The sequence below is a fragment of the Anguilla anguilla genome, chromosome 6 (genome assembly GCF_013347855.1).
Source record: "Anguilla anguilla isolate fAngAng1 chromosome 6, fAngAng1.pri, whole genome shotgun sequence".
In the NCBI taxonomy this organism is placed as follows: domain Eukaryota; kingdom Metazoa; phylum Chordata; class Actinopteri; order Anguilliformes; family Anguillidae; genus Anguilla; species Anguilla anguilla.
In genome coordinates, this window is record NC_049206.1 from 53,141,503 (window position 1) to 53,162,328 (window position 20,826).

At 44.9% G+C, this 20,826-nt stretch overlaps 1 protein-coding gene across 5 annotated transcripts; it reads right to left on the minus strand.

The window, feature by feature from the left end:
* Positions 1-7: 7 nt before the first annotated feature.
* reps1 (RALBP1 associated Eps domain containing 1) lies at positions 8-19,584 on the minus strand. 5 transcript variants are annotated; one of them, XM_035421895.1, is made up of 20 exons: positions 18,866-19,584; positions 14,995-15,118; positions 13,440-13,633; positions 11,834-11,990; positions 11,238-11,287; positions 10,251-10,413; positions 10,079-10,142; positions 9,570-9,724; positions 8,931-9,052; positions 7,222-7,302; positions 6,668-6,755; positions 6,348-6,449; positions 5,919-5,991; positions 5,528-5,658; positions 5,132-5,196; positions 4,264-4,434; positions 3,705-3,794; positions 2,761-2,909; positions 2,349-2,454; positions 8-1,536 (listed from the first exon to the last, which is right to left on the minus strand). In XM_035421895.1, exons 1-20 carry the CDS (start codon positions 19,016-19,018, stop codon positions 1,468-1,470), a joined length of 2,307 nt encoding a protein of 768 aa, XP_035277786.1. In that variant the 5' UTR covers positions 19,019-19,584; the 3' UTR covers positions 8-1,467. The 5 variants fall into 5 exon arrangements, with proteins under 5 accessions (XP_035277786.1, XP_035277784.1, XP_035277783.1 ...); XM_035421893.1 differs by having other exon boundaries at positions 11,175-11,287; XM_035421892.1 differs by having other exon boundaries at positions 11,175-11,299.
* Between the last annotated feature and the right edge of the window lie 1,242 nt (positions 19,585-20,826).

Consider the following 20,826-nt stretch of genomic DNA (forward strand, 5'->3'; position numbering starts at 1 on the left):
GAGGTGATTAAAATATTGTGCTGTTTTTATTTTGTGTAAAAATCACACAGCTGCTAGTTCATTCTGCAGAGACATCCATGCAGTTAAACATCTATGATCCCACAGCCATAATATAAGCAATTAAATAGAATATTTGCTGTTAGTCAGCAATTAATGCAAATTTACATATGAGATCAAAAGGTGTGTATCATACAATATACAACATACCCCTTATACAGTACATCAACCTGAACAGCAGGGAAAAGAAGGCTCGCCTTGGTTCAGTACAGGGACAGTATAGTAGGGTGGAGATCTGAACGGCAGGAGTAAGGCTTAGAGTACAGGTGAAAAAGAAACCGAAAACATGGAAAGTTCCAGAAAAAAAAAATCCAAAGCAAAAATCGAACAAATAAAAAGAAAAAAAAATGACTCAAAAGACAAGTTTAGGTACCAACACAAATTAAGTCATACTAGTTAAGATACTTATGCAAATTAAGTGGTTTATTTTTTGAGTCGTCATACTCAGTAAGAACATGAAAAACATGCAGATTAAAATGGTTTTGGGGGGATTGGGGTGCAGTCATTTAATTCTAAGCTTTGCTTCACACTTCTCTACCCAGTCAGGAGAGAAACGCAGTGATTGGAGTGGGACTGAGGCAGGTAAGGTACAGTGTAAGCTACAGAAAATGCCTGTGTAAGTGGAAAAGGTAAACTAAAAAGAGGAAGAAACAACAACAAAAAGGAGGAAAAGTGTATGCAGTTGTTTCGGGTCAAGTACTGTACAAGGTACGCAATTTGTCGTGTCACTCTCAGAAAACCGCTGGGGACGCAGGAACAAAAAGGAAAAGCTCGTCCTTTGATGCCAGAGATTAGTAGCTGGTGCCCGGACGCACGCTGGGACAGACCCTCCATTGTTACTGCGGCATGCGCAGGGAGGGGGGAGGAGTCATAAACATGAATGACTGCTGGCCGTCGTTACTCATAACCATGCCGCTTCCCTCGGCCTCCAGTCCGGCCCGGTGCTCAGCCGACCGGCTCTCTTCTTGCTGAAGTGCGCCACCTGCTGTCCACAACCGCAATGTGCGCTGTCGCTCCTGTCAACTGAAGACTTGCCAAGGGGAACCGGAAGCACTGCTCTGGTAAGGGTGGGGGATAGACATTTTTAAATATATACTTCTTTTTTTTTTTTATTTAATTGAAATGAAAGTGCCACAATTGGGAACATTCCTTCCCCCGGAACCCCTCTGGAGCGACGTGCTCTCTGGCCAATCGGTGTCTGCGAGTGGGCTGGGAGGTGGGGGGAGAGGGGGCGTGTTCATTTGTACAGCCTGCTGGAGCAGAGGCGGGGTGGGAATAGGGGGTGAACATTCGAGTCCTCGAAGGGGACGGGCTGGACTCTAACGGTCTCTGTCTCTCGCTCTCTCTCTCTCTCTCTCTCGCTCGCGGCCTCGCAGAAAGTTCAGACGCGTGGTGGATGCCCCTCCCCCGTTATAAGTGTGAAAACGGTCTCAGCTGCTCCAGTTGCACTTCCAAGGATATCCTCTCTTCTAGCAGGTCCTGTGGACGAAAAGCACAAAATCCCGCTTAGCACCCCGTCCGTCCCAACCCCTTTTCTCCCTATCTCAGTCTAAACAAAAACGTTACAACTGGCCATTAAATGATCACAGGCCCCTTGTGTTTCCTTGGCAACCATGACCTACAAGGCTTGCAGCTGATAATCCCAGAGTCTTCATGTTGCTTTAGTCACTGATCTGCAAGACCAACTGAGGATTACAGCTCACTAGTGTTACCAACTCACTAGTGTTCAACCGTGTGATACGTTAGGCCTTCAGAGACTCAGCAGAGCAAGCTCTCCATTAACAAAATGATTGCGAGCCCCTCTGCTATAGGCGTTGCTCTGTATGGGTAGCGCATTCGCTCAAAGGGGAAGGAGACTGGAGAACCTGCAAGACAGCAGCCTGACCCGCAGCTGAACTTCTGCGTCTCCCCCTCGCTCATTAACAGCCGACCCACATTCCATCTGATAAGGACTGCACGCCGCGTGATGTCAAGGCCCAATAATACGCCTCAAACGCCAAAGCGAACATCGTGGATATGCTTTAGAAAACCATGCCGGACGTCACCCCCCGCATCTGGGACGCCCCACCCACATCGCTCAAGGACTCAAGATGTTGCTTTGTTCACTCAGAGTTGTAGCCACAATTGTCTTGCTTGATTATGCTACTACCGTTATCCATTTTAGGACTAGGATTACTTTTTTTCCCCCTCTGTTGTTCAAAAGATTTATTTATTTTAAACTGCAAGGCCTAATCAGCATTTTTCACTGCCGTCTCCTGACGGGGTGGGGGTGAGGGAGAAACCATTCTTACCTTTAACTGTTGCTGTAATTCACTATTGAGCCGGGCCAACACAGTATTAGTTTCTTTGTTTCTTCTGATCGAGGCTTGGATTGACTTTTTGTCCTTGCCAGCTGATCTGTTAAAAAAAGAACACAATAATGGAGAAAACCTGCAAGGCCACTACTCACTTAATACAACAAGCTCCAACTCGCTGTAATGAACACAATACAACCTTCTAAAGGGTGTTTAATAGTTGAGCCAAAAAGAGAAACAAACTTTCAAACAACTTGCAGAATATATCAGAAAGAAATGTGCATCCCCATGCAGGTTTTTGCATGTCATACCAATATAGTCCTCCTCCTCCTCCACAGTATTGAACATGAGGATGAGCAGCGGTAGTGGCACTGCTGCTCTTTAAGGCTGATCCTCGGTGTCTCTGTACCTGGGAATAGAGGGCTGCGTCGCTAGCACAGCCGCTATGACGTTGGGCTTCTGCGGGTGCTCCTCCGTCTCCGGCCGCAGCTCGTCCTCCGATTTTAGCCTCCTGCGGACGGGCTTTGGCGGGGGGGCGAGGGGCGTGGAGCCTTTGGCCTGCGATAGGGGGGTCGAGGGGGGGAACACACGGGACGCCTGTCAAATGGGCTCTTTGTGCAGAATGGCACCTCGGAAAACAAATCTGTCCCCAACAGCCAGGCCTTTCATGTTCAGTATCAGGTTATTCAGAGTTATTAAATTACCCAGTTAATTTAATCTCAGGGTTCTGTGAGGAGGCGTGGCTGCATCTGCATGCTACCCACGTGTCAGTGTGTGCATGAAAAACAGCTAACCTGATCACCAGTTTCATTATTCCCCACAGGATAGCAACGTTATTCAAGCATCCGTCATTATTAACAAACACAATACAGTTCAACGTATCACGGTTACATAGCAAAGATTATTACATTATCTAACATGACTAATAAAATACATGAATATGAATGTGAGGGAACTAATGTTTCTGTGGAAAGTCATGATAAGCAGACAGTCATTAAAGGAGACCTCCAAAGGGGGAAAAAATGAACTAATAATGCAGAAAACGGTAAATGAAGAATATCTCTGCTTGGTTTCTGGATCAATGCCCTGTGGGGGCCTCAGACCTCAAAGTCTCCCTATTTGAAGGGGCAGTCAGCAGTGTCCAGGGGTGTGGTTTTAATAGCCTCCGATTTGATTTGAGACCCAAGACATTAATTCAAATCGACGACCATGAAAACCACACCCCAGGACACCGTAAACAGTCAATGCCACTGGGCGGAATGACATGAGACATTCTTAATCAACGCCCCCCCCCCAGGGTGAAGGTCCCTTTAAATACGCGGAGTGATGTCACTGCAGGGATGTCGTGCGTACCGAGTTCACAGCCGCCGCGGCTCGGTCTTCCGCCGGAGCGTCCGCCTTCGCCGTTCTCAACGAGCCGGCCGGTTCCCCCGGCTTCTCTGCCTGTACACAGCGGACACACAACAAAACAATCAGACACAACAACACAATCAGACACACAACAACACAATCAGACACAACAACACAATCAGACACACAACAACACATTAATACACAATCACATTAAAACACACAATTGCATTCAGACACACAACAACACAATCAGACACACAATAACACATTAACACACAAACGTATTCAGACACACAACACATTCAGACACCAATGTTATGCACAGAGTCCAACTCAGCCCCTGGATTCCGCTGCTTTGGCTTAATCGCCACCATTATTCACTCTGACGTCTTTAACGTTTTCCGCAAATGACAAACGGCAGCTGACGGCCGCGTTCCTGGCACGACCTCCGCAAACATTCAGGTTCGCCGCGCGTGGAGAATCGGGACGCAGTGCGGCGAACGCGTCCGACCGGTCGACCGACTGGCCCAATTAAAATCCCGACGTCGGCTCCGCCCACCTGCGAGCTTTCCGGGTGCTTCTCCCCGTCCTCGGAGGGCTCTACGGCGAAGGCCTGGAACTGGCTGAAGTCGGCGAAGTTGGGCTGCTCGGGGATCTGCTGCGGGGAGGTGCTGGCGTGAGCCGCCAGGCCGTCCCCGTCCACCGGGCGGTGGCCGTGAGGGCCGGCAGCCTGCGGCCAGGGGGACGGAACACAGCGTTCAGTCACTGATCACACTTACAGACCACGGCAGGGCAATTAAACGTTCTAATTCACACCACACCTCTTAAAATAGGGAGCTCAATTACATTTTATGACCCGAAGTATCAGTGGACAACAATCATCTAGAAATTGCTTTTAATCCAATGTATTTTTAAGTAATTGTCTTCTAAGGTAGAAATGCTTGCCAGTTGCCACTTCAACAGCCACTATCTGGAATTCTGAGAGACTGCATCTGTCCATCAGGCAGCACTGAATGAGCATGGAAACACTAAAAAGTTTAAACCTGAGGGTGGACTTGACCCACGATACAAACCCTAAATACACACAGAGAATCATCCAATACTATAATTGAATTTTTGAAGTCATATGATATAGTTTCTTTAATGCCTATTTTTAATATAGTTTTTTATTTTTATTATTATTTTTTTACGGAAATATCCATTTTAAATTTGATATCCACACTGAAAACAGTGAAAAGTATACAATAACATGTTTACAGCAAAAGGATATACGTGGAACTTGAACACACACAACCCACGGTCTTATCAAAGCTTGACAGGAAGCTCAGAGGGCACGAAAGGAAGCTACGAGCAGACACAGAACTGGAGAGTTCCTGTCAGCGTGCAGACGCGCGCGAGACACGCAGACACGAAGCGCCGGGGCGTACCTGCGAGGGCTGGGGGCGGGGAGGCACCGCTGGGGGGAAGGCCACGCCCGCGGCCGGCTGCTGCCCTGTAGAACAGAGTCAAACACGACGATAAGGATGGGCGCTCGTCATCAAACGCTGCAATGTCGTTTTAGGTACTCTATTTATCCCTGTAAGGTGTAAGGTCACAAACAAGTGATTAGAATGTTCCTAAGTGAACATTCTGAAGTGAACGTTCTAATGCTGATGTCACAATCCCTACTGGCAATTAAAAGCAATGAAGTTCTAGAACACTGAATTCCAAAAAAACAAACAAAAAACTGCTCTTCAGAGGGTTAAAGCAGGCAAATCAAAGTGCAGGTTCTCTTTCATCTGTGTCGAGGCGCGCCCTTTCAGCATCAGCATCCATGGCCATACCTGCGGGGACGGCGGCGAAGTTTCTGTTCATGTCTAGCGAGGAGGATCTCGAGTGAGACGCGTGGGGCCTGGGGGGCGGCGGGGGCGGGGCCGCGGCTTTGAGTCCTTCGGGAGACGTCCCCGAGTGAGATCTGCAGCCGAGGGCGAAGAGGAAAAAAAACACAAAAACCTCTTTGTATTCACAGCGGCGACACACTCAGCCCGTCAGGCTTCTCCTGCCCTTCTTATGACAAACTGCTCGAGTTCCACCGTTTTCTCAATTAAAAATACAATGCCGCAGTACCGCAGGGGGATTCAAGAGAAAAATCTAATCACGCTGCTCTGTCCTCCGCATCCACAGCGACAACTTCCAGGACGACAGATTCAGGCAACCCTGATGAAATTAGCCCACCTTTGTCTCGTTACGACACTGCCTATTGGCTCTTGATCTGATGTGAATGAGTCGGAACTGCTGTATCCATCGCCTGTGAGACGGAGAGGAAGAATTACTCGAACGCAGGGCCATCATTTCGCTGGCGCTCAACTTCCCTAAATAGCCATTTCATGACAACGGCCTGACACAAACACATTTATGGGATCAAACTCGGGTGGTCAGGGAAACGGCTAAAGTCTGATGATCACACCACTTACTGCCAGCAACTCTAAAGCAGAGCCACAGGGCGATATGAAGGTAGTTATGAAAGTTACAGCAAAACAGCCTTAAGTCTAACTGAGCCATAACTGGTAACATAAATGTTTCTGTATCAATGCATGATGAGCAATGAAACTGAGTTCTGCAGTGCAGTGGAAGCAGCGTGGGTGAGTACACAAGGAAATATACCTGTGGTATTTGCAGCTACAAATTTCATAGAAGTTGCTAACTTATTCTCCTCCGACAGCTCAGGGGGCTTAGCCATCAAAGGGCTCGTAGGATGTGTGTGCTCTGCAAGGAAACAAGCATTCAGAATAAGGAGCGGTACATCTTTACATCCAGTGTTAAAAATCATAGGACTGAAACATCCAATACAGATTATGGCCACATAAATTCACAAGAACAGAGGTTATGCCGGTACACTCAAACATTAAGTGCGAAAAAACCGCCGCAAACTGAGTGGCGGGTGGGGCGGCGTTGAGCGGAGAGGAAAGGAGGCGCGTCTTTACCACTTCCTGTTCTCTTCAGCTCCATTTCCTGCATGTGGATCTTGCTGGGGGTCATGCGGATGGGGACGGGGTGAACGATGGCCGTATCCTGGGAGGAAACACAAGCGGCGGCCGTGTCATCGCCCTTACGCCGCGACCACGGCAACCCGCCCCGCTCCGTCACAGAAAACACGGCAGGACATTTTGTGGCGGGAAACCGTGACGACCTTCCACACCATTACAGGCGGTCAGACAGGAAATGTGTTAACGACTGTCCTTATAAGCTCTTAAAGCAAATCTTAACTCCAAGGCTCTGTACTTAACCTTACGCATGTAATATTTCAAGTCCTCAAAGCCATCTAAAAACTAACAGTTAAGACTTTGTGATGCAAGTTACATGATGAATTTGAAAAAGAATGGCACGGTCGGCCTTCTTATGAACAGGCAAAACGACACAGGAAGGCCGCAATTGCAGCGGCATGCTGGGACCATGAGTTTTAAGGGATAAAACCGGGCTGGGGAGGGGTTAATGAAATAAGTAATAATGAAACGGCCGTACTGAGTGATTGACTTACAGGGTCAGCTGGTGCAATGTTAGAATCAAATTGGGTCAGAGTTTGTGAGCTGGAGGAGCGTTCGCTAAAAGTCTCCCACTGCTGGAGAGACAAGAGCATAAAGAAAAAAAATAATTAAATCAGCACACTGATTTGCTGCAGAGGCATGATCACAACCAATGCAATGGAAGCACTGCCATTTGGGCGGGGCTGGGGACACCTGTAATTAACATACAATAAACCCATTTATTCATAATGTTTCATTAGCAAAACCTGACAGAAGGAATGGTTGGAACTGGTTAGTGAGAACTTTGATCACAAAAGAACAGAACTAAAAATATCAACAATTAAGAAGATGGACATTTGGTTTTCACAGCGGGAGTTCGGGTCCCATATGCATTCAATTTCAGCGCTGAGAGTAGGTCTGAGGGAAAATTAAGTCTCAAGCTCTCAGAAACTCATTTCTGAGAATTTCAAATTTGCCCATTTCTCTTCGCTGTTAGAATCTGCATTCAAAGCCATTTATAAAGCTTTTCAGAGCCTGTAAGTCCTGCTCTTACTTTCTTACACCAGAAAATGGCAGCTGCTGGCAATTAAAGGCACTCTGTGATTATCAGGAAAGTAATATGTTGTTGGTAGTCAGGATGTCAAGGAATGTTTGAGACTGTATTAACTGATTGGCAGGGAGTGTTTTTTTTTTTTTTTTAAACAGATGTATTAAAAATTTGTCACCAACTTAAAGAAACCATGTAATAACCTTTGTTTTCTACAATTATAAATCCATTTGTTATGTGGAATGGCTCTCAAAGAATTCATTTCATTTCAGCACTGGTGATCAGCAGACATTTTCCACGTAGGAGCAGAATGGTTAAAAACTGCATTGATAAAGCACTTCTGCCAGACCCTATGCTCTTAACAGCCATTGCAGTGAAGTGTCTATGCACGCGGGCATGCCTCAGACTGTTATGAGCGCATTCAAAGGGAGAGTTCCTTGGGTAAAACATTTTAGCATGCTTAGCGTGCATTCCCTAGAGCGCGCTAAGAGTCTTTATGAATACGCTCCCGGCTCATTCATTGGCTAAACGACCAAGCCCTCACTGGTGCTGCTCAGTTAACAACAGCACAAGGGGTTGGACAGAACCTGCATAGAATTCTTCAATTTATCACTTACTGGGAAATGAATTGTCATATGACTTCAGTAAAGTGCTATAAATTACCAAGTGGTAAAATGTAATGCCTAAATTGACTATCCTATAAAATGCATCTGTACATGGTCAATAAACTAACAAGTAATGGCAATATATTTGCACAAAAATGCAGGAATTGGGTACAAATTCACCTGGACCCCCTCCCCCCTCCTCCCCCAGTACATTCTTAGAGCTTCTGCAAATCCAAAGTATACTTAAGAGGCAGAGAGAACATCAACAACAAATAAAATATAAATATAATACACCAAAAGTTGTAGCAAATGTCTCACTGCGCAAATGCAAACTACACAGTCGGCTACAAGCTTAATCACAACAGGATAAGGCCTAGAAACTCTCTCCCCCAACCAAACAGCCAATTGAAGGGAGGCCACAATGAAAATATGAATTAAAAAAATATATTTGCAGAATTGTACACAATACCAAGCATTAAATTCTACATCAAGAGCAGACCAATCCGCTCTTTGGGTCAAAGGTCATCGGCAGGTGAAGCAGGGGTCATGGAGCATGCGAGATGGGTTGTACCTCATTGCTCTGGTTGAGCTCGGGCCAGTTCTGGTTTAGGGAGGGCATGGAGGGGGATTTGTTGGGGGTCACCTCCACAGGCGAGCTGGAGTACCCCACCTCTGGGACTGGGTCAGGGACTTCTGCAACAACACGCTCGTGTGAGAAGTCAAACAGACAAACTAACCAAACCAGCTCGACTCACGCATTCGCTCACTTCCTTAGCGCACTGCTCTTCCTTTAACTCAATTACACATACAGTGGGGACGTTCACATCGCTGCACCGTAAAGGGATAGTCCAAATTTATTTTTGGCCATCTCACCCATCACTTCACTTAGCAAAGCCAACGTTGGTTCTGTCTGCAGCCATTCATTGAGGTAGCACGGCTAAAATGCTGCCTCTAGATACTGTCAAATATTTTTGTACTGGGTGCACAGGGATGAATTTGGTATAAATAGCCAAAAAGCAAAGTTGGACTATCCCTTTAACTTTGCAATTGTACAACATGATAATAATGATCCGCTTTAGCCTGCAGTGCATTTATTCTTCATTTGTTACAACAGCCAGCTCTCTCCAAACAAGTGCTCAAATGGTGAAGATATGTCCAAAACATTGCCTTTTAAAGTCATGAGAGAAAGCCTCTCTCTCCTTGCTTTTACCTGCTGAGTCATCCAAGTCAATAAGCTTTGGCATTAAGCTCTCTGGCAGTTTTTCCGGAAGGTCATAGCCATTTTTTCTTGCTACCACCAAATGAAACGCAGCACAGAACTCGTCCAGTGTTAAAGCACCATCTTTATCAAAATCTGACAGCTCCCTGAAAAGTAAAGGAAATGAGTCAGAGATGGATACACACTAGCCGTTAAGCAATAACTAAGAATAACACTCCATTATTAACGTGATTCGAGAAGCATGAAATACATTTTAAAAGTAAGGCTGCCTGGATTAATCGTTCAGAAAAACAGTGCAGTTTCATGCCAAAATTTCAGGTCACTTTTCATTTTCATTTCACAACACTGCTGATGTCATACTGCTTATCATTTAAATGCATTTTTAATGACCTCAGCTAGCAGATGGCCTTACCCAATCATAGGTATACCGGCCTGCTATCTCTCTGAACACAGTAAGCTCTAACCACACAAAAGCATGACATGACACAAAGCTCGCTTACCAAATGTGAGACAGTTCAAGGATGGGCAGCTTTGATTTAGTGAAAAACTCCTTGGCTGCAGAGCCTGGAGGGGAGGACGGAAGCAGAAATGCTCACGTAATGAAGTGAAACTGCTCTTAAGCGATAGACCCCAGCTATGGTCGCGAGTGGGGCGAGGGGCTGGCTTTCTTACCGGGGATGAACCCGTTCAGATCCGGCTGGATGGTCTTGAACTGGTTGATGTAATACTGCCGCTGCTCGTCCGTGATCTTCCAGGGGTCGTCGTAGTTGCTGGACTGCCTTTGGAGCTCATTCGCCGTTGCAGCAGACGCGACCGTTCGGACCGTTGTGCTCTCCTAAAGTCCACCCCCCCCCCCCACGTGACATAATTAACAAAAAATAAAAAAATGTTAATCATTTTCTCAGAGAAGAAACATATTTAGGACATCCAGCATTAAGCCTATGAAAAACTGTACTGTATCAAGCAAAATATAAGCCTTTAAGAAACTGAATTGGGATCAATAAAAATACACAAAATAACAGATAGGTACGTATGTGTCAGGTGGAAAGGTTCTGATATTTGTCTTCCATGCAAAAAGCTGATGGGAAACAAGTGATAAAATGCCTTTGCATTTCTTGTTGGTATAACAACAGTTAGGCCATAATCAACACAACAGATTTAAAAAAAAGAAACAGAATGTGTTTTTTTTTTTAGACTTGAAGCAAAAGAGACTTATATAGGTCAATGAAGCTACAGAAGTTCGACAGCAGTCTGGACAAAGTGTTACAAGGTCTGCTTGCCATTGCCATTCATAAAGCATGCCCCAGAGCAGAAGCCATCTGCAAACAAAAATCACTATCGATATCATCTGCTACGGAACCGTGTATGTTCTGCTAATCCTGTCAGACCCTCGTCACGCTGGCCTACACCCCAAGCAGCGAATTCGTCCCGCGAAAAGCCTTCCGGAGATCGCCCGCCTGTTCTGAGCGCGCTCGCTAAGCGATGGCGGCCTGCTATCGGTCAACCGGCGCGCACTGCGCTAGCCAAAAAGCCCGGAGACTCGTAGCCGTTAGGGAAGAAAGCCGACAGGGTCCGCGGGAGCATGTGCTGCACTACCTGGACTGACGAGGGATGCATTGGTGGAAGTGTGCTGGTAGGGGGAGTATCGGTGAAACTGACCCAGCTTTCCTGAACGGGAGGGGGAGAGTGGGCAGACCACATTGCATCGCCTGCCACCGGCCCTTTCCGAGGCAGAGGGGGGGGGGGGGGAAACGGCGCACAGTTAGCAAAAAGAAAAAAACAACAGGCTAAAAAATAACAACAAGGTTAGCATCACACACTATGAAATTTCGCCTATTTTAATGAGTTCTTGTGCTGCCCATTACTTCAAGCTTAGGTATTGATTGTTTAGAGACCATATTCAGTGCACAGTGGATGTGATATTTACATTTAAACCAATAAGCAGTGCAAATGTTTGGTGTGTGTGCGCCCAGGGTAACTTTACATAACATTGTGCTCCTGTTAATACCTTTCAAGGAAAGAAAGTATGTATATAACTATCTTGTGGCTGAATGAGAACTTCAAATGTCAGTGAATAATAGCTAGGAATAATGCAAACAAGTGTTGGCTGGTTTGAATTAAGCAGAGCACATACTGGTACGTCCGCAGGGCTAGATACCAGCCATAAGAAGGGTGTTTTTGAGAGACAAGCCATATTTTCAGCGGCCGTGCCGCTATATGGTATAGCCGTGCGATGCCAGCCACCCGATAACCACCTGATTGTGCTTCACCGAAGGGCGTCCAGACGGCACCTGCTACCGCGGGCTGTCTCTCAGAGTTCCCGCCGCTGGTCTGTCGCTTGTGCTTTCTCCAGGAGTTGGGGGAGGCCGGCGGAGACTGGTGGGGGGAAACCACGGGGGACGTGGTGTCAGGCTGTAGCAGAAAGGGGGGGGGAGGGAGAGAGGGAGGGAGAGAGAGAGAGAGAGAGAGAGAGAGAGAGAGGGAGGGAGGGAGGGAGGGAGGGGGGTTGAGAGAGAGGGAGGGAGGCTGAGAGAGAGAGAGGGAGGGAGGGAGGGAGGGAGGGGGGAGAGAGAGAGGGAGAAAGAGACAGCAAGCTGTTAATCATCTACTAGCCTTTTTTGATTAAAAAGTCCAAGCAGGTTTCGCGAGCTGCACAGAAACCTGACTTCACTCTGCCAGCGAATGTGGCCACAGGGCTGATGCTCTTCCCTCGGATGATGAAGGATGTGCTGGCGCATAGCAGCATAGACATTTGCACAGGTTGGGGATTCGCATTGCGAAAGTCCCAACAGAGCCCTGCAGGCTTGAGTCTGCGTTCTACTCACAGAATATGATTCTGGGCGGAATCAGACCATTTCGGGAACAGAAAATAAAGAGTTCCTGTTTTATTAGAGACTACATCTTTAAAAATCTGTACCGTCTGATGTGCAATGCAAGACTGCTGTGCTCTTTATACATGATGCTCAACCATCCCATTTACTGTGTTATCTCATTTCTAACATGGCAGCCATTGATATCACAATGGGCTAATTATTTTGGACATTGACAGCGATCGTTATGTCAATAACACGGTCTGGCAGAAGTTCAATCATAACAGATTCAACCCAGTGCTATATTTAGGTTGTTTCTACATTCTTGCAAGATGAGACATAAAAGTGACAAGACAAGACATAAAAGTGATGAGACATCTAATCTGGCAAGGGAGAGGCTTGGGCCAGAAATTTTTGCTTGCGATCTGCTTTGTCTGTTTTCAAATTAAAATATCCACATCTCGGATAAACACCAAAATATCCCATCTCACAAAATCCAGTTTGTCATGTGGGCTATAACAAACTTCTATAATTATATTCAAGTGTCAATTCAAAATAGACGAGGACAATACTTTTTTCTGGCATCTCCCATTTGCACAAACACTTCAATCTACTCAGTAGCTGTAAAAAAAAAAAAAAAAAAAAAAAAAATCCAAAAGATGTCTAGTGGAAAAATCTAATTCAACTCAAAAACACCATGGTGCAGGAGCGATTCCAAAAACAGCTCATTCGCACAATCACAAAAACATTCCCTTCGGTACTCCTTCAGTTTAATTCACATTAGTGTATTTTACATTTAAAATACAGTTGGCCAAAACATCAACTCACACCGAACTTAACCACATAACTGCACAAAGCGCTGATTTGGAATCGATGCCTTCAGAATAAGCTGCTGACAGAGTTCTCGCGAGGAAGTTTCCCTTGCGTGACTGGACAGAGGCCTGGTTAAAAGGGGCTTCTCCTTTTTCACAAGGCCGTGTCAGTGCCGAGGCTTGCGTGTGGGAGGCGGAGGCGGTCGATTTAGGGCCGCTCGGTCGGTGGCGCTCCTCACCTGAGGTTCGGCCGGAGGCGCGCACGGCTGGATCACCTCGTGGCTCGACGCCTTCTTGGACTGCACCCGCCCGGGGGGTCGCGGGATCACGCCCGAGTAGGGCCCCTGGTTCTCCGAGTCGGGGTACAGGGCAGCGTGTCGGGCCTCCTGCTCGTTCTTGCCCAACACGAACCTGGGCAGGGGCAGGTCCTTCACTACACACGGGGAGGAGCAAAGACGGCATACATGGTTACAGGCCTCAACAACACATTCCTCTCTAGTGTAAGTGTACGTAACCAATTCATTTCACTGTAACCCGCAGTAACCCATTTATAACTATAACAAAAATCATGCAGTCCAATTTTGGTGCATGGCAAAAGTTACTATACATACCAGTGCATATTAGAAAAGAACTCTTATTGTAACACTGTCTTTCAACAAACACCACACATTTTTATCACATTTTTATCATTAAATATTAACACTGTGGTGAACTGACCGTTCTTGGGGGGGGGGGGGGGGGTTAGTTGACCACAGTGTTAATATTTAGGCCTGATAAAATGTGTGGCGTTTACTGAAAGAGCCGGTCAGTGTTACAATAAGAGTTTCTTTCTAATATGAAATGGTCTAATCTTGTAGCATTTAAGTCAGTTTGAACCGTGGTAAAAATACAATAGACAGGCACTTTGACAAACTATGACAGGGATATGCCACAGATCACCTTGAGTTGTAAAAAGGGAGTCAGTTCAGCTCCTGGAACACTATCCCCTAATGCACATAATGAAAACAAATCCTATAATACTAACATCGTGCACCAGAGTTCAATAACGTATCAGTGTCTGAACTCCATTTCCCCATGGAGTGGAGCAACTGATAACTCTTTCCTAACAAGCTCTGCTCGAGCCCTCGTTTCAGGGTTGGCAATTTCCTGTCGACCGTCTACTCCCCCCCCCGCTGCGTCTTACAGCCTGCGGGGATGTCTTTATTTCCTGTCTGTGTCATCTCTTTTTCTCTAACTCAGCCCTTTCTCCGAATCCTATCGCCGGGTTTGCGATAGCCGTCCTTCCTTTCAGAATACGCAGCTGACCAGGAAAAGCCTTTATCACAGCTTCTGCATTGCGAGTGACATACTGGTCATCAGATAAACTGGAGAAACTAGTACAAAGTTATTACCCTGTATACAATTTTATGATGTCACAGCAATTGGCTAAATTATTTGCCTTTGCCCAAGCAAGAGCAGAAGTGAAAAGGTTGGATTTCATTTGTTCTCCTTAAATGCAACAGACATACTCTCCCCTTCATGTGTCAGCCATTATGCTGCATACTGCAAACACAGCTACAACATATGAAAGGGACTCACAGCACGGTTTACCTGTGATTTTAAGTCTTAAGGTTTGAGTAAGAGTTAAGGTTTGCCACCAATGACATTCGAGACGAAACTGGACACCAAACACTATTTTTCAATCATGATGTAGCATACTGGAACATAATGATTACCTTATATCCGTCAATCCTAGCATGTTCAGCTATATGTGGAGCAACGGCAATGGCGATCGTGAAAAGGTTGTCCGCTTACCGCTGTTCAAACTCTCGGCCCGGAGCGGCAGCCCAGACTGGGCCACAGCTATGAGCTTCAGCGCGATGTAGAACTGGCTCCGTCCGAAATAGCCCAGGCGAGTGGCACCGCACAGCTCCGTGATCTGCAAAAAAAACAACAAATAAAAAATTATTATAATTTAAAAAATGACCCTCTGTAACCACGAGTTGACCCTAAAACACAGCAGACCCGTGCCTCAATACCTCAAAAAGCAAAAATACCAGAAAATGTTAACCTCTGACCTTGGGGATTTACTCCTGCAGCGGTTGTGAATCAGGAAACGTGTCAAATTGGTGAAGTTTGTCGGTGGGTCACTGTTTAAAGCGATATTTAAATGAACCCACAGCACCCTGCTGTAGAATCAAAAGTCCTTTGCCTGATTAAACTGCACATTCTGAAGGCAGCTCTGCAAAACCTTCACCAGCGACGCAGGAACCTTAAATCTGAAGAAACTTTACAGCCCTGCATGTGTTTTTTTGCATTCGCTACACCGAGGATGGAAAGCACTCGAATGAGAGGTCAACCTGCGGACTACACTTAAATTACTCACAGATGCTGCATTTCAGTAACCTACACCTTGAATTCCCAAGCCATTAACACGTTCAGATTATTCCCTGAACGAAACAGTGAGGGAGGGGACGGTCAACATTTAAAACAAATTTAATTTCAAGACCCAAAAGGAGTCGGGTACATTCTCCAAATCAGTCAAATTGGTGAGGGAACCCAGTTATGGTCAGCTATTCAGTGCTAGACTCATGAGAGTGTGTGCTATCTCGCTTAATGCAGCCTGATATTCATCCGACCTGTATCATTATTTTTATCATGACAGGCATAAATCAAAGGGCACTCCTCTACAAGTACAATCCATTTCAGGAGGTCCCCCAACAGCAGCTGCCCTGCCGACCTTTGCTACAGTTTTTTTTTTTTTTTTTTTTGCGGACCTGAGGAGGAAAAGCGGTCGAGCTACAAGTGTTGCCCAGTTCCCTGTACCCACCAAAATAGAACGCACTACCGAACTCGGAGCAAATTCAGCACAGTCTGAGCCTGCACACAGTCTGTAATGGACTTGAGATTATGCTTTTGAGTGTGTATATCGTGGAATTGAGGTTTTGTCTAATGCAGCACATTTAGTTGGTCATCTAAAGGTTTGAGTAATCATTCAGCATTTGTGGAAATAAATTAAAATTTTAATTTACATATGTTAAAGCGGCTTCCAGTACAAAAGAAAGAAAAAAATAACAGAAGAATATGCAATAATCGTTATCATTTTGTTGTAAATTTCTCAGATTTACCAAAGAAAAAAAATGAACAAAACTGATAATGCAAAAGGTGAAAACATGTAAAATAATTGCATATTTTCTGAAAAGCTTAAAAGATGAAAAACCTTTACAAGCTCAACATATTACTGCAAGAATTCCACCTTCATATTTTCTCTAAATCAGTCATTGTATTAATATGAAAGCAGTACAACTGTTGAATCCTGAAACAGAACACTTGAATAGTCTACTAAGAACAACATTTTGTGGATCTGCAGTTTAAACAAAGCATATAACAAGTGCTTTCTAAATTGTGCTTTATCAATTCATGAAAATAAAGGTGTACAGAGAGAAACTGATATTCTGTTTATTGGGTGTATTGATTAGGAACGACCAACCAGAGATATGCTGACAGAGCAAAATCTGATGCCTGTGATAAATATCTTAATCAGAAAATAAATTCCCACACTGAGCATCAACAACAGCAGAGAGGAACAAGGCAACTACAGGGCACGCTGGTGATATTTTAAGAATTCAGGAAACACCTGCCTTAAGGAGTGCACCATGGCAAGCTCCAGACTGAGGCAGACTGTGACAGTCTAATCCATTGTATATTCTGATAATGGGAAGGTCCAAGGACATTAATGTCCATCTAAGGATACGTGCGGAGGAACTTTTATCTCCGTGTACAAAGGGCAATGTAACTGTGGTTAAAAACAATTAAGAAAAGCCATCTACACCAGGCGGAGAACCAAATGTTGGAACACTGACCGTCATAACAGGAGCAGGAAGGATGATCAGATTTTGTATAATATTAACCATCAAATATTATGAGAAGAATCTGCAAGACATGTATGAGAACCCACAAATGCCTTGGAATGACCTAAATCATATGATACAGTTGGAACTTAAATTAGACTACAGCCAGCATGTTCACGTTTAGTGATGACTCATAACGGCTTACAGAATCCGTTTCATTGCATAGTATTCAGTGAAACTCACACCAAGCGTAGGAACGTGCAGCGAAATGCATGATCACAACCTATTCTGTACTCCTGAAACAAATTACTAACAGGTAGGCCGTGTGTCCCCCTGGCAGAACTAGCCAGGAAACAGAACAGTATGCCCTGAAACACACTAAATGCTGATTCAACCGATGACTCAAAAAGGCACACCCCTCCAAATCACATGCGCTCAAACCTAAAAATCTCCAGTTTGTAATACTGCGCACTGTCAAACGAATACAAGTGGTTCGACCATCTGCTTTTTTCCGGCAATTGACTGCTTTAGGGCCATCTAGCTATGTCCCACCCTTGAAAAGGACGGACGTTTCACTAGCCACTACATGGATGTCCTATGAGTCGACATGTTGTCAGCTAACGCCACGTCAATTTATTTGGGTACATAATTAATCTATTATTACCATACATACTCATGAAAGCTTCAGTATAATGAAGATTAAGGTTTATTAGACTTGAATAATAACGTCCAGATTGCACTGATTCAAACTGTTCCGACTGGCTAAATACATACGTATTTCAAGTAACGTTCCGGGTATTATAATTTAGCTAATAAGCGGGCTGAATATTCTACAGGCGTCACAGTTAACAGCCAGATAGAAAATAGTTGCCTACTATGGAACAAACGTTATATTTGCTTCTAAATGATAGCTAGCTAGCGAGCGAGCAGTGCACGTTTCCGCTTTTAACATGCCTATCTGCAACAAGGTATAGCTAACAGTCACAAAACATACCTTAAACTCTATCTAGCCAGCAAGTTAGCGATACTGAGCTACACCACCGGTAGGCCAGATTCTGCACATAATATCTGACTAACAACTAGCTACATTTTTGCATATGGAATGTAAACTGGCCTACTGCACACAGCACACGTTCTATTTATGTTCCTCACCATCACGGTGCGAATTAAATCACCGGGAACGGCAGTAGAATCGCTATTAACTAGTCAGCTAGTCTAGCTAACAATCCAGCGCAATGAAACTGCATGTCGTCTATGCAGTCACGCCTACTACTGCCACACAAACCATTAGCTCGCTAAAATATCTAAACCATAAGCCAGGTAGGTAGCCAACTAATTATATCAGCATTTCAATAAAACCAATTCGACCAAGTTAACTAGTTAGCCAGGTAACGCCGTTAGCCGGTAACGTACAAAAACTGACAACAGTCAGTAGCTAGCTAGCTACTCCATCTCACTAACAAATCAAAGCTAATCTAGCACGTTAGCAAATGTTAGGTTCACGGATGGAAATTACGACTTCAGACCTTAACGGATTTGTACCCAGTTTGTCTAGGTAGCCAGGTAGCTGACAAGTGTACCAGCTAACTAGCCAAGTTAGAAAACGATCAGATAACGGTCAGCCAGTCAAGCTCGCTAATTACATAGGTCTACAGCCTGACATGTCAGAAGACGAGAAGTCGGGGCCGGCAGGTGTGTTGTGGCGGAAAGTTTCACCACCTGCTTACTAGCAAACTACAACAACGCTAGCAAGTTAGCTGGAAACCTGCAATGTTAAGTTACAGTTGTGACAGCTCGACGTGCTTGCCAGCAGTAAGTTAGCTAACGTTAGTTACCTGCAGGACCACCTCGTTAGGTAGCTGGGCCGCTCGGAAAAGGTCAAGAACTCTGCCGTTGGAGGCCACTTTCTTGGTGTTCTCCGTGTCGCAGTAGACAAATAAATCCGAGTAATATTTTTGCTCCACATCACTTAAGGTTAAACTTTCCATTGTAGCACAGGATATGGATAGCGCTAGCTAGCTTGATGGCTAGCTAATTACACAGCTAGCGGACCCAACTGCTGAAACTAGCTACCAAAGCAAAATTAACGACGTCGCGGTCTGGCTAGATTATTAGCTACCTAGCCAGCTAAAACTACCAGCTTAACCCTAGCCTTGTTGGTACACTTGCGGGTAAACAGCTAAGTTAACTATAGCAAAAAACCAACGTTTCCAATTGAAGTGGGTAGTTAGCGTTAGCCTAGAAGTAGGCGCACAAGCTAGCTTGCTTTGACTATTATTAGCTATCAGCGAACTTAGCTACTCGTTAGCCAGGTAGCCAATGTTAGCTACCTAGCTACCCAAGTCAGCAGTCTACTCCCGACGTTGGTATCATATGCCACAAGGGAGTGAAATAGGCCTCTCTGTAGCAGTGCAAAGTTTCTGACTTATCCTCCCAGTTTCGAATTCTGTGAATGGTGTTAGCAATAAAGTTTCATGGTCTTAGAGGTTCTTCCTCTATCAGCCAGCGCCGCCATTCCTGTGCTCCGTGACGTCACTCAACAGCCTGCCAGTCAGCCCGAGTCGACTTGGAGAGGGGAGGAGGAAAGAGGACCCGGATGAAACGTATCAACAGGACTTAGGGCCTGAGAATTGCATGTCATACCTATGGTCATACCTCCTCCTGCTGGTTATTTGGCTGTCATGCATATGCAGGGCATGGATGTTGCAGAGTATGGGCGTTGCATGACATGGGCACCAAATGGAAAAAATAAAAATAATAATCAACAGCTGCTGCAAATGCCATGCCTTGTGCCATTTGCTGCTATGGTATACTTCTCAATAGAAGCTTTCTTATTCATAGAAATTCAAATAAATATGTCATATTTAACCTTTTCAACGTACTCGCTTTCAAGTGGGTGACTATTTTACCAATTTAACAATTGTGTCAGCAGACTCCTGATCATAGTTAACTAAACTCTTACCTGTATTTTATCTATACAGCCCAATATTGCAAAGAATACAACAATAACTTAAGGGGAACTAAGCAGAGAACAGTTGCTAAGATTCAGAGGTTGTTTCATGTTTATTCAGCATTTGAATGCACACCCATGCAAAACGAGTGAATTGGGCCTGTTTGATTGCTACCCATCTCTTGAAGAAGTGGATTTTGATATGAATACTGTTTTAATGCAATGCTATGATCTTTCAAAAATGGGAATATGTCTTCAATAAAATACTGCTTTATATAGTGATTGGTTCTTCCCTGATTGATTGGGCAATTGCTATGTACCTGTAGCAAAGGTGCCTTCATAATTTCTAGGGTTCTACAACAAAATTGCCTGTGCTGAGAGACCGCAGAGTATGAAGAAGTGAAGGTTAGAAGCATGAATTTCAGAGAGAATTATCATTACACTATATTTGAACACCCCACCCCCTATTCTTTTACCTATTCTTTATTTTTCTGTTTTTTATAAGTCAATATACAACCAACTGTATACTTTAGCCACCCTTGAGGTAGTCATATTGCAGGTTCCATTCAACCAATGGGTGTTATGGTGTTGGTCTTCTACAAGGATGCAGACCCAACCCTACTCACTAAAACTTTTTTCCACATACAACACCATGGCGATTGTATACTGTCCTATGAGATCCATGCGAACACTAGCACTGTTGGAATTTCCATCACTTCCACGAACGCCATTGTTTAAGCAGGATGACCCAGTTAGTTGTTTACACCATACTGAATCTATGGAGGACGTCACCGTGATGGGAATAGCTTGTAATTCAAGACTTTTCATACAAACTCGAAAATTGTG

What these genes read in the sequence shown, in the direction of transcription:
- reps1 (XM_035421892.1), bottom strand. Translation starts at nt 19,018, where the DNA reads ATGGAAAGTTTAACCTTAAGTGATGTGGAGCAAAAATATTACTCGGAT. An exon ending in CTTCGCCGCCGTCCCCGCAG is followed by an intron (nt 5,197 to 5,527) that starts GTATGGCCATGG and finishes TCTGTTCTACAG; the next exon opens with GGCAGCAGCCGGCCGCGGGC. An exon ending in CCGCGGCGGCTGTGAACTCG is followed by an intron (nt 2,910 to 3,704) that starts GTACGCACGACA and finishes CCCCTATCGCAG; the next exon opens with GCCAAAGGCTCCACGCCCCT.